Here is a 12,591-nt window from a genome sequence, read left to right as displayed (position 1 = left end):
ATGTCTGCCACGTTGGCTTGTCATACATAGGTGGTGATTGGCAGTTAGTGCTGGTTTGGTATAGGAGACTTACTATATTGTAACTTTTATTCTGTTGGTTCATGGTTTTCTGAGAGTCAAGCCCACACTCAACATGTATAATGCCATATGGGTTCTAAATATCTTTTTATACTGTTTGCAGGGGTTTCTGTAAGTTGCATTTTTATCTCAGAAAACTGAATTTTGATTGACCTATTCCATGTAAAATCTGTTATAAATACTTCTAGTTTAATACTGTGTGAGGAGGGTGGGACGCAGAGCTGTAAGGTTCACCTAGGGCACCTAAAGCCCTTGCACTGGCCCTGGCTATAATACACATTCAGTTTGATCACTGTTTGTTGAGTAAGAACCAGTGAATCATGGGAATTAAATGCCTGCCCAGAGTCCAAATATCATTGTAAATTATTAACATTTCAAGGAAACAACTGAAAAGGCTAAATCAAACAAACTTTTGTAAGAATTGTTGATTGGTGAAAAGATGGAGTGTAAATGCTGCATGTTCATCCTGACACTGACATTGTTTTGCTCATGGAAAATCTTTACAGATGCAACAGGTACTCAGTGTTTTCATTTATTCTGCGCCTTTTAATGTGATTCAGTTTCATTGTACAGACTGTCAGAGCTGTCTGTCCTGTAAATAATATACAGAATCTATTTTGCACATATTTATTGAATGATCATCACAATGTTTGTATGAATGGAGATTTTTTGTGGGGAGAGGGGAGCTTGTTGACTCAAACCCATATTGGCAATTTTATTGAAAGCATCTTCAGAGAGCATCTAGTTCTTAGCTAAAGATTAAATGAAGTTGGGCATGTTTTTAAACAATAGTGATTAGTGACACCACTTTTCTTGTTATGGTGTTCCTAGTTTAAGCATTAGCACCCTCTTTCCAGTGTAGATGAAGGAGTTAAGAGCTTTTGTTGGGGGTAGATGCCAAGTACTCGCACCGTTTTATACACTGACTTGAATTAGCCTGTGGCATCCAGTGCTGCCTTCCTGTGGCCTTTTTTCTGTTCAAAGAAGGGATTTAGGAAATAATGGCTGTGCCTGGCCAGAGAAGTAGGGAAGAGAAGAGGACTGATGTTTGATCCCTGGAGAAAGAGAATTCACCCTATTTGCTGGGAAGAGAGAGGTGAGAGACAGAGAGGGCTCTGTAGAGGAAGATAAGGAGGGCAAAGTAGTGTGAGAGGAGTAAGACTTGTACTGCTAGGGGTGTGTGTGTGTGAAGTCTTAGGTTAGAGCTTCTGAGTTCCCGTTGTTGTTGTGAGAGAAGGGGTGTTAGGTTAGCGGCCAAAATATCCAGAAACAAATGTAGGAAAAAAAAGCATTTTCCTTGGTTTAGTAATTGAAGATCTCAGCTTTGGGAATGTGAATGTGCAGTACCTCTGAGATCTTTACATTTTGCACAATTTTCTAACATAGTGCTGAGGGCTGCATGTAGAAAGTGCATATGAAATTCCACCATAATTTTCAAAAGCAGACTTCCACACAAGTCTGCTTTGATAATTAGCAAGATTGCAGAAACACGTGCATAGTCTCCAAATGCACTCTTCTACCTGCAGGGGAGCAAAAGTATGTTACGGTTTTGGGCTGTAGCCTTGTGTGGTGAACACCACCTGCAGGAGTGACACAGGACAGGAGGATGGAAGCAAAAGCAGGTGATCTGGTGAGGCTGGGTAGAGTCTCCGGAGCCGGGTGCAGGATGATAAGAATCCCTGGAGCTGGGTACCAGATGGGAAGGCCCTCTGGAACTGGGTGCTGGCTGAGAAGGGTCTCTGGTACTGAGAGCAAGGTGGTAAGGGTAAATTTCAAGAGGTCCTGGATGTTCGTAAGAGGCAATACTTTTGAATACCTTCTGAAGTGGGAAGGTTTTGGCCCCAAAGAAAACTCTTGGGAGCCTCAGACCAATATTCTGGACAAAGAGTTCCACCTCGTGCATCCTTCAAAACCCAAGCCTGGTACCCAAAGAGGAAATTGCCCTTTGAAGGGGGTACTGTTGCACCATCGCTGCCCGACGTCTCCACTATGCCCACCTTACCTCTTTGGCGACTCTCTCTTTGCCTATTGGAAGTTTGGCTGCCGCAGCGTCATCATGCCATTCTCCTCCGGTGTCCCATGACCGGCTAAACGCCACACTCCGCCATGTTTCCCAGCAGCCTAAGGATGCACATGCGGCACAGCCCCAACTCAAGTACCAGCAGTGGTGCGAACCTCAGGGGCGTCCCCCTGAGGTGATGTCATCTCCACCGGATATTTAAGGTCTCTGAAATTGCTAACTAATGGAGTTAGCAAGGAGTTGGAATAGAATGATTTTCTTTCGCTCCTAGCTACTCTGCTTCCTCAGATTTACCAGGGGTATCCACTCCTCGGGGGGCCTCGTTTCTCTTTTGCCTTTCAGATCGCAATCTGGAACCGGTACTCTCTCCTCGAGGGCCCTTATTCCTGGACTTGCTACTGAATACCATTTCTGCCAGGGAGTCATCGCTACCTACAACACCAGTGAGTTACCATCTCTCTCTCAGAGCATTCCCTGGAACAAGGTACTCGCTCCTCGAGGGCCTACTTCTTTCCAGCTCCTGGGCTGCTCCTATTGTGTGAGAGTTACCATCAAGGTGTTAAGATCCCCCCTGTTGCTGCGCTACAGGTGGTCTCTCACCTTCCACCGGAGGCCGCTCCGAAGCCAGGGCCTCGCCTGTGTTCCATCCGGGACTTGCTCCAGGGCCTGAGAGGCCTAGCTGTGCCTGTGGCTTGCATGCCAGCGTTTGGACTTCCTGTTGGGCGACGCCCTTCTCCTAGGGGCTGGCCCGCAGCTCTCCTCCTTATTTATAGGGCCAGCGGTGGGCGGTCCTGGCAAGCTCCTCCCAGGGAGTTGCCTTCTACCTCCAGTATATAAGGACTTTCTTGTCATTTGCAACTGGCCTCCGGATCGGGCTCTACAGTCGACTGTAACCTTGCCGATCCAGGTCTTCCGTGATTGCCTATGCCTTGATGGGTCCCTGTCCAGTGTCTCTGCCTTGATGTCTGTTCCTGACCTTGCTTTGATGTCTGTTCCTGAAGCTGCCTGATTCCGTTCCAGTTCCGGGTGTTCCGCCCTATGTCCTCGTCTGGCTCCTGAGCCTTCTGTCCTGTGGGGCCCTGGAGTGGCCAACAGGAGGGATTCGTCCCCCGGGCTCTTGAGCTTCCCTGCCTGCCAGCCGAAGGGGCTCCGGATGTCAGTATCCCAGCATCAGAGTTCCTGTTCGCCTGGATCTTCCGCTTTGTCTTCCCTGCACCCTCCTTCCTCAGCGTGGTCCGTGACCAGCCTTCCTGGGCTGTGTAGGGCGCATCTGGGACGGGGTGGTCCGCGACTCAGTCCCACGGGTGGGCTGAGTAGGGCGCCCTGATGGACAGTGCCATGTTTCCTTCCAGCCTTGTCTACGATGTCTGCACCTGCCTTGTCTACGATGTCTGCTTCAGCCCCCGTCTGACGTCTTCAGTGTAAAGGACTCTGTCTGCCCTCACCTCTGTCCGGCCTGCTGCCCATTGCCGTTCTCAGCGGCAGGTCCGAAAGGGCCGGGAACAGTCGGAGGACCGTTCATCAATCAACTTCCAGTGTTGGTTGCCATGGGCATGCAGGTCCGGCTGAGGGTCAGACTCTGTGCCTGCTTCTGTACCCGCCTGGCTCACCATGACTGCCCAGCTCACCTCCCACGGTGTGGCTGGGGCTCCTCCCTAGCTTTCGCCGTGGCCCAAGGGCTCACCACCAGCTCGAGACGACCGCGCCCGCGCGCGCTCGTAACACAAGGTTCTGTTCCTGAACTCTGCATACCCTGCCTACTCACTATATTCAGTTTCCCTACAGCTCAGTTATCCAGGATCGCTGTTCCAGTATCTGAGGGACTACAGCCCAGCCGGGCATTCCAGCTCACTACTGCCACCTCTGGTGGTTCAGTATACTGTCTAATAAAAGAACTAGTGTGTGTCTGTCTCCATACTCTGAGCCTGACCGATGGTCCCTCTTGGGATCTTCCCCCGGGGGTATGGTCATCTGCCACCGGCCCAAGGATCCACCCACAACTACCTCAAATACCAATACCTTTGCAGTAGAGAAGGACTGGAAGGCTCATCTGCTTACTGCTCCCAGCATCCCCCATGAGAGGAGTCCAGAGATCACCTCAAGCGATCCAGGGATTGACTTCACAGCCCCAGTTTCCAGAGGCCCCGCACCCTTTGCAGTAGAGGAGGACCGAAAGTGCATGCCTAACTGCACGAATGATGCAGGGAAGAGGGATTCAGCTTTGTAAGGAACTGGGGAAACTTTTGGGGAAAGGGGAAACCTTTCCGAAAGGATGGGCTCCATCTTAACTAGAGTGGAACCAAGCTGCTGGCACTAACTTTCAAAAAGGAGATAGAGCAGATTTTAAACTAGAACAAGGGGGAAAGCTGACAGACACTTAGCAATGCATGGTTCGGAGAAATGTATCCTTGAAGGATACTAATGAAACAGGAGAGTTAGGGCATCCCAACAGAGAGGTTCCATTAAAAGCAAACATAATCCATGTGCCTATATGTAAAAAAATCACCAAAGCTAAAGACTTCCGAATTTTCCCTAACAACTGAAAAGCAGGTTGTTAATACAAACAAAAAACACACTTTGAAATGTCTGTATGCCAATGCCAGAAGTCTAAGAAGTATGATTGGAGAGTTAGAGTGTATAGCAGCAAATGATGAGATTGGCATAATTGGCATCACAGAAACTTGGTGGCAGGAGGATAACAAATGGGACAGTGCTATATCAGGGTACAGATCAAAATCATAGAGCATATAGAAAGACATGGTTTAATGGAACACAGTCAACATGGATTTACCCAAGGGAAGTCTTGCCTAAGAAATCTGCTTCATTTTTTTGAAGGGGTTAATAAACATGTGGATAAAGGTGAACATGTAGATGTAGTGTATTTGGATTTTCAGAAGGTGTTTGACAAAGTCCATCATGAAAGGCTTCTAAGAAAACTAAAAAGTCTTGGGATAGGAGGCAATGTCCTTTCGTAGATTACAAACTGGTTAAAAGACAGGAAACAGAGAGTAGGATTAAATGGTCAATTTTCTCAGTGGAAAAGGGTAAACAGTGGACTACTCAGGGATCTGTACTCAGACCGGTGCTTTTCAATATATATATAAATGATCTGGAAAGGAATACGAAGAGTTAGGTTATCAAATTTGTGGATGATACAAAATTATTCAGAGTAGTTAAATCACAAGTGGATTGTGATACATTACAGGAGGACCTTGCAAGATTGGAAGATTGGGCATCCAAATGGCAGATGAAATTTAATGTGGACAAGTGCAAGGTGTTGCATATAGGGAAAATAACCCTTGCTGTAGTTACACGATGTTAGGTTCCATATTAGGAGCTCCCACCCAGGAAAAAGATCTAGGCATCATAGTGATAATACTTTAAAACCGTCGGCTCAGTGTGCTGAAGCAGTCAAAAAAGCAAATAGAATGTTAGGAATTATTAGGAAGAGAATGGTTAATAAAATGGAAAATGTCATAATGCCTCTCTATCGCTCCATGGTGAGACCACACCTTGAATACTGTGTACAATTCTGGTCGCCGCATCTCAAAAAAGATATAGTTGTGATGGAGAAGGTACAGAGAAGGGTAACCAAAATGATAAAGGGGATGGAACAACTCCCCTATGAGGAAAGGCTGAAGAGGTTAGGGCTGTTCAGCTTGGAGAAGTAATGGCTGAGGGAGGGATATGATAGAGGACTTTAAGATCATGAGAGGTCTTGAACGAGTAGATGGGAATCGGTTATTTATACTTTCGAATAATAGAAGGACTAGGGGGCATTCCATGAAGTTAGCAAGTAGCACATTTAAGACTAATTGGAGAAAATTATTTTTCACTCAATGCACAATAAAGCTCTGGAATTTGTTGCCAGAGGATATGGTTAGTGCAGTTAGATAGCTGGGTTCAAAAAAGGTTTGGATAAGTTCTTGGAGGAGAAGTCCATTAACGGCTATTAATCAAGTTTACTTAGGGAATAGCCACTGCTATTAATTGCATCAGTAGCATGGGATCTTCTTAGTGTTTGGTTCTTGTGGCCTGGTTTGGCCTCTGTAAGGAATAGGATGCTGATGTACCCTTGGTCTGACCCAGCATGGCAATTTCTTATGTTCTTATGTTCTTAGAATCAGAAATGTTGTGTAGAGCAGAATAAAAAGTTGGCTCACCGAACTGATGCAGACTCCTGTCTCTATATGTGGAGGTGGATGGCTTCGGCATGCTGTTACGGTTTTGGGCTGTAGCCTGGTGTGATGAGCACCACCTGCTAGAGTGACACAGGATAGGAGGATGGGAGCAAAAGCAGGTGATCTGGTGAGGCTAGGTGGAGTCTCCAGAGCCGGGTGCAGAATGATAAGAATCCCTGGAACTGGGTGCTGTCTGAGTGGAGTCTCTGGAGCTGAGAGTGTGGTGGTAAGGGTGAACTTCAGGAAACACTGGAACAGCATGTGGGTAGGCATGGATGTGAATGCAGGTAAATGTGAACTGTTATACTGGAAGTGAGTGCAGGTATGGATGAAATCAGAATAGCATGTAGGTAAGCATGAGCTGGAGGAGGGTAACCAGGGCAAGGAAGACAATGACAGGACTAGACAAACCAGGACAAGGACTACACTGAACATGAAACCACAAAATGCCTGAAGGCAGCAAGGCAAGAAAGTCCAAGGAAGAAGAGTAATAGTGTAGCTAAAAGAGGGATTCAGGGAGAGAGGGAACAAGAAAGCAGGCAAAACAAAAATGCCTGTAGAACATAGAGCAAGATCAGCAAAAGCCCATAGGCCACAGAGCATGGTTTTACATAGTAGTAGAACCTTCTATCTACCAACTTCCATATAGAGGAGCTATACACCCACACAATTTCCACTGTCTCTCCCCACACTAATGGTATCTTCTGAACCTAGAAGGGAGCTAACAGGATCTCTACACCCTTCTCTGCACGTTTTAGATTTGGGATGAAATCAGAAATTTACCTTATATTTATCACAAAATATAAAATACAAACATACAAGGATAATAATGTAAACTTTTCTATTTTGACTGTGCACATTAGGCACCAACTGACACAAGTTCTTATTTCATCCTAACAAAATACAGATAGCATAAATACATGAATGAAACATTGTCATATTAAAGTATCCATTAATCTCTGTTGCATGGAGCTCCTAACAGACTACATGAACAAAATGTTACACTGCAGCTAGTAAAACAAGGAAGACTCCCTTCTACCTTCAAATAACCCTTTACTAAAAATCTGTAATACATCTCAGTGATGCATCCTTTAACCTCCTTCTTTTTCTAGGTCATGCACCTCCCCAATGGGACACTAAACAAAATGATACATGAAACAGAAGAACATGTGTCATGTGTTGCATGCCCCATCCACTCCCTGCACGCGCACGGGCCTGCACACCTCACTAGTTCCTCTGCAGGTCACGGGTCGGCATCCCCAGCGGCAGCCGTGAGTTCCTCTAGGTCGACGGGCCTTCCACTGTGCACCAGGCCTCATGCCGGAGTTTGGCATCTCTAGAGGCATTGGCCATGCCCCATTGCTCAGACCGCCCGGCCTCTTGTAGGGCCAGGGGCGGGTCCTAGCTCTGTGGCGTGTTCTGATTGATGGGACGATATAACAAAGTCCCTGCCTGCACTTCCTTGCCTTGGCAATCAGGTTGGTACTGTAAGTGTACTAGTTTGCCTCAGCATTCACAGTCTTGCTCCAGCCTTGTTCCAGTCTTGTTTCAGTGTCCTTCTATTCCAGCTTCCTTTTGTTCCTGTGTCTGTCTGTCTGTCCTTCCAGGTAATACCCTTGGACTGTCTCTCTGGTACTGACCTCGGCCTGTTCCTTGAACTTCCAGTCTGCTGCCTGCATCCTGACCTCTGCCTGATTTGTGACCTCATCTGACCTCCGGAACCTGACCTATGCCTCATTGACTACTGCTCGGACTGATTCTCGGAATCTGACCTCGGCTGCCATTGACCACAACTTCTGATTCTGGCTCTGTTCCTTGCCTTGTCAAATGCTTACGCTGTTTGGGCCTTCCTTGCCTCTCCAGGTCAACAGCGTGAAGTCTGACCGCACTCCTTTGCTGATCATGGGCACACCTCTCTACTACCTCTCCGGGAGACCCTGGGAGTCTCACCTATGTCCAAGAAGCCCGAGTCCCTACAGGCTCCACATGGGGGGACCTCGGGCTTCCAGTGGTGAAGCTTATCCTAGCCTCTGTCTCCTCCTGTGCTCCATCCTCTGGAGGCAGGTGCTTCCTGGTCCCTACCAGGGAGCTGTTCTCCACTGCTCCAGGACAAGAAGAACATAAGAACATAAGAACATGCCATACTGGGTCAGACCAAGGGTCCATCAAGCCCAGCATCCTGTTTCCAACAGTGGCCAATCCAGGCCAAAAGAACCTGGCAAGTACCTAAAAACTAAGTCTATTTCATGTTACCGTTGCTAGTCATAGCAGTGGCTATTTTCTAAGTCAACTTAATTAATAGCAGGTAATGGACTTCTCCTCCAAGAACTTATCCAATACTTTTTTAAACACAGCTATACTAACTGAACTAACCACGTCCTCTGGCAACAAATTCTAGAATTTGTACCCTGGTATCACAGTAACCCAATGGTTATTCTCCTTCCACCAGGTCTCTGAGATGCTAATTATATCTACCTCTTCATCCAGGGCTATACACTCTAACTCTCCCAATTTATTTATTTATTTAAGATTCTTTATATACCGATTTTTGTTGTGAACATCACATCAGTTTACATTGAACATGAAAGTAGCGTTAAAGGCTTTACATATGTTAAGGGCATGGACCCTTGAGTCGGCTGAGACAGACGGTGATGCACTGTGGGAACCCACAGTGGATTTCACAGCCGGGAGGCGGCGCTGAGGAGAAGGCCCTGGAAGACTTCACCCTTGGAAGCCCCCGGTCCCCCCGGGAGGAGCCCGTGAGGACCCAAGCAGCTGGGACTTAGGCGAGATCCTCTGTGACCGAGGACCTGAGGGGATAGGCCCGGGAAGAAGCCGCAATAGGAGGTCAATGGAGACTTCACCCTTGGAAGCCCACGGTCCCCCTGGGAGGAGCCCGTGAGGACCCGAGCCGCTGGGACTTAGGCGAGGCCTCCTGGTGGGCGAAGAACTGGATACCTGTGGATGGAGAGAAGCCAGGAGCTGGAGTCCAGCCGGGGGCAGAAACTGAAGCCAGTCAGTGGTCGGACCAGGGTCAGAAGGGTCCACCTCGAAGCACAACATCATTCCTATCACCAAGCCCCATACGTGGTGTGTCCAGAAAATGCTCGACTATAACATTTTATTTGTTACAGGGTACTGCCACTACATTGATATGTATGCTCTCTCACAGCAATTATGGAATTCTTTCACAATTCCTTAACAAAAGAAATGAATTAATGTTACATACTTCTGATATTACTCAACGGACATATTCAGTTAACATACAGATTACATCCCAAATATGTGTAGGAGAAAACCTAATTATCGAGCTCTTAAAATCATTGATATTATTAATTTCACAAAGTACTGAATTCCTCTGATAAAAGGGGTTGATCTAAGGTGAAAAAGATTAAAGTTGAAGAACTTCTAATCCTGACCAGAAATCAGAACACTCCTGAAAAATATAACAAAAGAGGGGGCATGGAGAAGTGGAAACAAGCTACAGTCATAAAGAGGGATGGGGTGAGCCAAAAGGAAGTGCCTGTGCAGTGTTGGGGAGGCTTCTCTAGGCTGGTCTTTCCTTCTGAAAAGGTTAGCTAGCTGTGGAACCAGTGAGTTTCTTGGAGTGGGAGTGCTAGGAAGGTGGGGGTGGGATTGAGAAAGGGAGAGGGCTGGGGAAGGACTGACAGCAAGCAGAAACTTTTTACATAATGCAGTGGTAGTACTGGAGCGGAGGCACTCACTGTATGAGCATATGAGTAGCAGCACAATGACGGAATGTGTGTGTCAGAGAGAAAGAGTATGTGTGTGTCTTTCTCCCTGATACAGAAAGACACCTATAAATACTCTTTTACTATGACATACCCATATGCTGAGGGTGAGAGTGTGTTTCCGTGTCTTCATGTCAGAAAGACACACACGCACACCATCATTCACACACAAACTGGATGTCTGAAAGAGTGTGTGTTTGTTTGTATCTGTGTGTGCAGCTGACACTGGCTGGCAGTGTGGTTGTCACATAATTTGGCAACTGATTCAAGAGCTGATTGGTTGGCAAGAGACTTTAATATCAGTCAAAGAATCCAAAATGTATGTGGATTCATATATCTTGGATTGCATGGATGGAAGAAGGCCTGCAGCTCTGTTGGCCCACCCCTGGTCTAGGAGTTCAACTACTTAGTTAATTAGGAAAAATGTGAAATTTATGCTACTGATTTTTTTGGCTTCATTCTGCCAATTCCAGGTCATATGATATAGTTCAAAAGGGTCAGTTTGGTGTGATTTTGGGAACTGTTAAACGCATCCTGCAGGGAAAATGCACAAGAAAGTCAGATAGATACCACGTGGGCTGGTTTTGGAAAAAAAATCCCTTGGGCTGATATTTTCCTGCAATCCACCCCCTGATCATTATACTGCTATAGATCTTGAATCACAAATATATATCTTCTTGTTGTTTCAGATAAAGTATGTGATTTTCCAAATATAGAAAATGGAAGGATTGCACAGTACTATTATAGTTTTAAAACATATTATTTTCCAATGAGTAAAGGAAAGAAACTTTCATTATCCTGTCTTGCGGGCACTACAACTGAAGCCGGGAATCAAGATGAAGAGATCACGTGCACTGAGAGCGGATGGTCTCCAGCAGCAAAATGTTACAGTAAGTCACCCCTCTCTGCTTTGAGTTCTTTTTAACTTTCTATCATTAGGCATAAAATATAATGGCAAGTCACACTGTGTCTAAAATTTTTCCCAATAATTTAAAAAATAGCAATCACCCAGGTGATCACTGTGTTTATTCAGATGCCAAGTGAAACATTTTCTGGAAGAATGCCTTTTGGTCCTTATTTATCTTTATACTGACTTCTCACTATATTGTGGTACTTGTACTCATGTTCCAAACTGCTTCACAAGGGGATGTCAAAAAGCCAGGACTAACTTACCCCTAGATTCAAAATGCTATATTTATAGCTGAAATAGTGCCTGGGATAAAAAAAAAAAAAAGAGGCATGGTTAGGATAATTTCCAAGCTACCACATTATTGCACCTTGCATTAATTTCCACAACACTCACTGCCTTGCATTATTTAACATGAGAGATAGAGAGAGAGAGAGCACTTTTAACTCGGTTTGGGGAGTGGTTGACATCATTGAAGATTTTCTGCTGTTTGAATCGATGAAAGAGGTAGAGCTAGTTAGAGAGTGCATTGTATAAATCAACTCCTCTTGTACCTTTCATCGATTTAAACTGTAGAAAATCTTCAGTGATATCAACTTTGCTGCTTGTACTCCTACTGTATATCTAAAACCACCTGCCCAAACCTTCCCCATCCCCCAAACCCCATACTGAGTTAAAAGTGCCCCCTCTTACAATGGTATAAATAGAGTGACATATTGATTTCTGTTTAGAGTCTCTTCTCTCTCTCTCTCTCTCTCTCTCTCTCTCTCTCTCTCTCTCTCTCTCTCTCTCACACACCTTTTCACCCAAACTCCTAATGAGAAATGACCCTGTTAATCAGTGGCATAGCCAGAATTGATTTTTAGGTGGGCACAAGGTTGACATGTGTGGGCTGTAGACATGCAGGTCTGAGACTTACTAGTTGTATTCTTATTGACAAATACTGCCATATACTCCACCCTAGAATGGTTTTCTAAGTAGTTTGCCACAGCCATTATGCATCATGCATGAAACTTTAAAATATTTTACCTCAATTATTTCAAGCACTTACCAGCATTAACAATTCCTTATTAATCTGTATTAATTTCTATTATATTTATTGCAGTTTATAAATGCACAAGTATATGATGTAAAAAGCAAAGACAACACGCAGAGTGGAGGAGTAGCCTAGTAGTTAGAGCAGAGACCTTTTAACCAGGCAGACCAGTGTTCAAATCTACCTGCTGCTCCTTGTGACTTTGGGCAAGTCACTTTACCTTCCATTGTCTCAGATCCAAACTTACAGAGTCATGCATTATGGTGTTAATGCATGTGATGGTCACAATGATCTGAATGTAAATTATCTCAAAAGGGAGGATTCTGGGTGAGGTTAATGAAAATAGTACTATGGTATAGAGTCCATCAAGCTAGGGCAAGAGAACATTGCAGAAATCTCTTCTTTGTGAGACTTTCCTTACTCCAAATGACATCAAATCTTCACTGAGGTTTTTTGTCTCTCCATGTAAAACTGGCTCCAAAACCCTAAACTACCACCAGAACCTCACCTTGAGTTATTAGCTGCCCCTCCTATAGTGATATAAATAGTTGACAACTATGAAGGCTTTATAAAGAAGCTCTATCTCTCACTTCCCAAATCCTTTTACAGTGTCTTTC

The 12,591-nt window shown here is 45.3% G+C and overlaps 1 protein-coding gene across 2 annotated transcripts in view; it reads left to right on the top strand.

Moving 5' to 3' along the window:
• Positions 1–12,591, top strand: part of LOC115100388 (coagulation factor XIII B chain-like) — a 108,161-nt gene that overhangs the window by 26,402 nt on the left and 69,168 nt on the right. Inside the window, exons 1-2 of one of the 2 annotated variants that reach the window (XM_029618828.1) lie at positions 507–593; positions 10,721–10,921. In XM_029618828.1, coding sequence (XP_029474688.1) covers positions 518–593; positions 10,721–10,921 — 277 coding nt within the window. In that variant the 5' untranslated portion in view covers positions 507–517. Of the gene's footprint in view, positions 1–506; positions 594–10,720; positions 10,922–12,591 lie in introns of those variants that run through there. The other variant, XM_029618830.1, reaches the window with a different exon arrangement.

Source organism: Rhinatrema bivittatum, chromosome 10, assembly GCF_901001135.1.
Source record: "Rhinatrema bivittatum chromosome 10, aRhiBiv1.1, whole genome shotgun sequence".
Taxonomy (NCBI): Eukaryota; Metazoa; Chordata; class Amphibia; order Gymnophiona; family Rhinatrematidae; genus Rhinatrema; species Rhinatrema bivittatum.
Note: the sequence above shows the minus strand (reverse complement) of the source record. Positions and strands in the feature narration are given on the sequence as shown.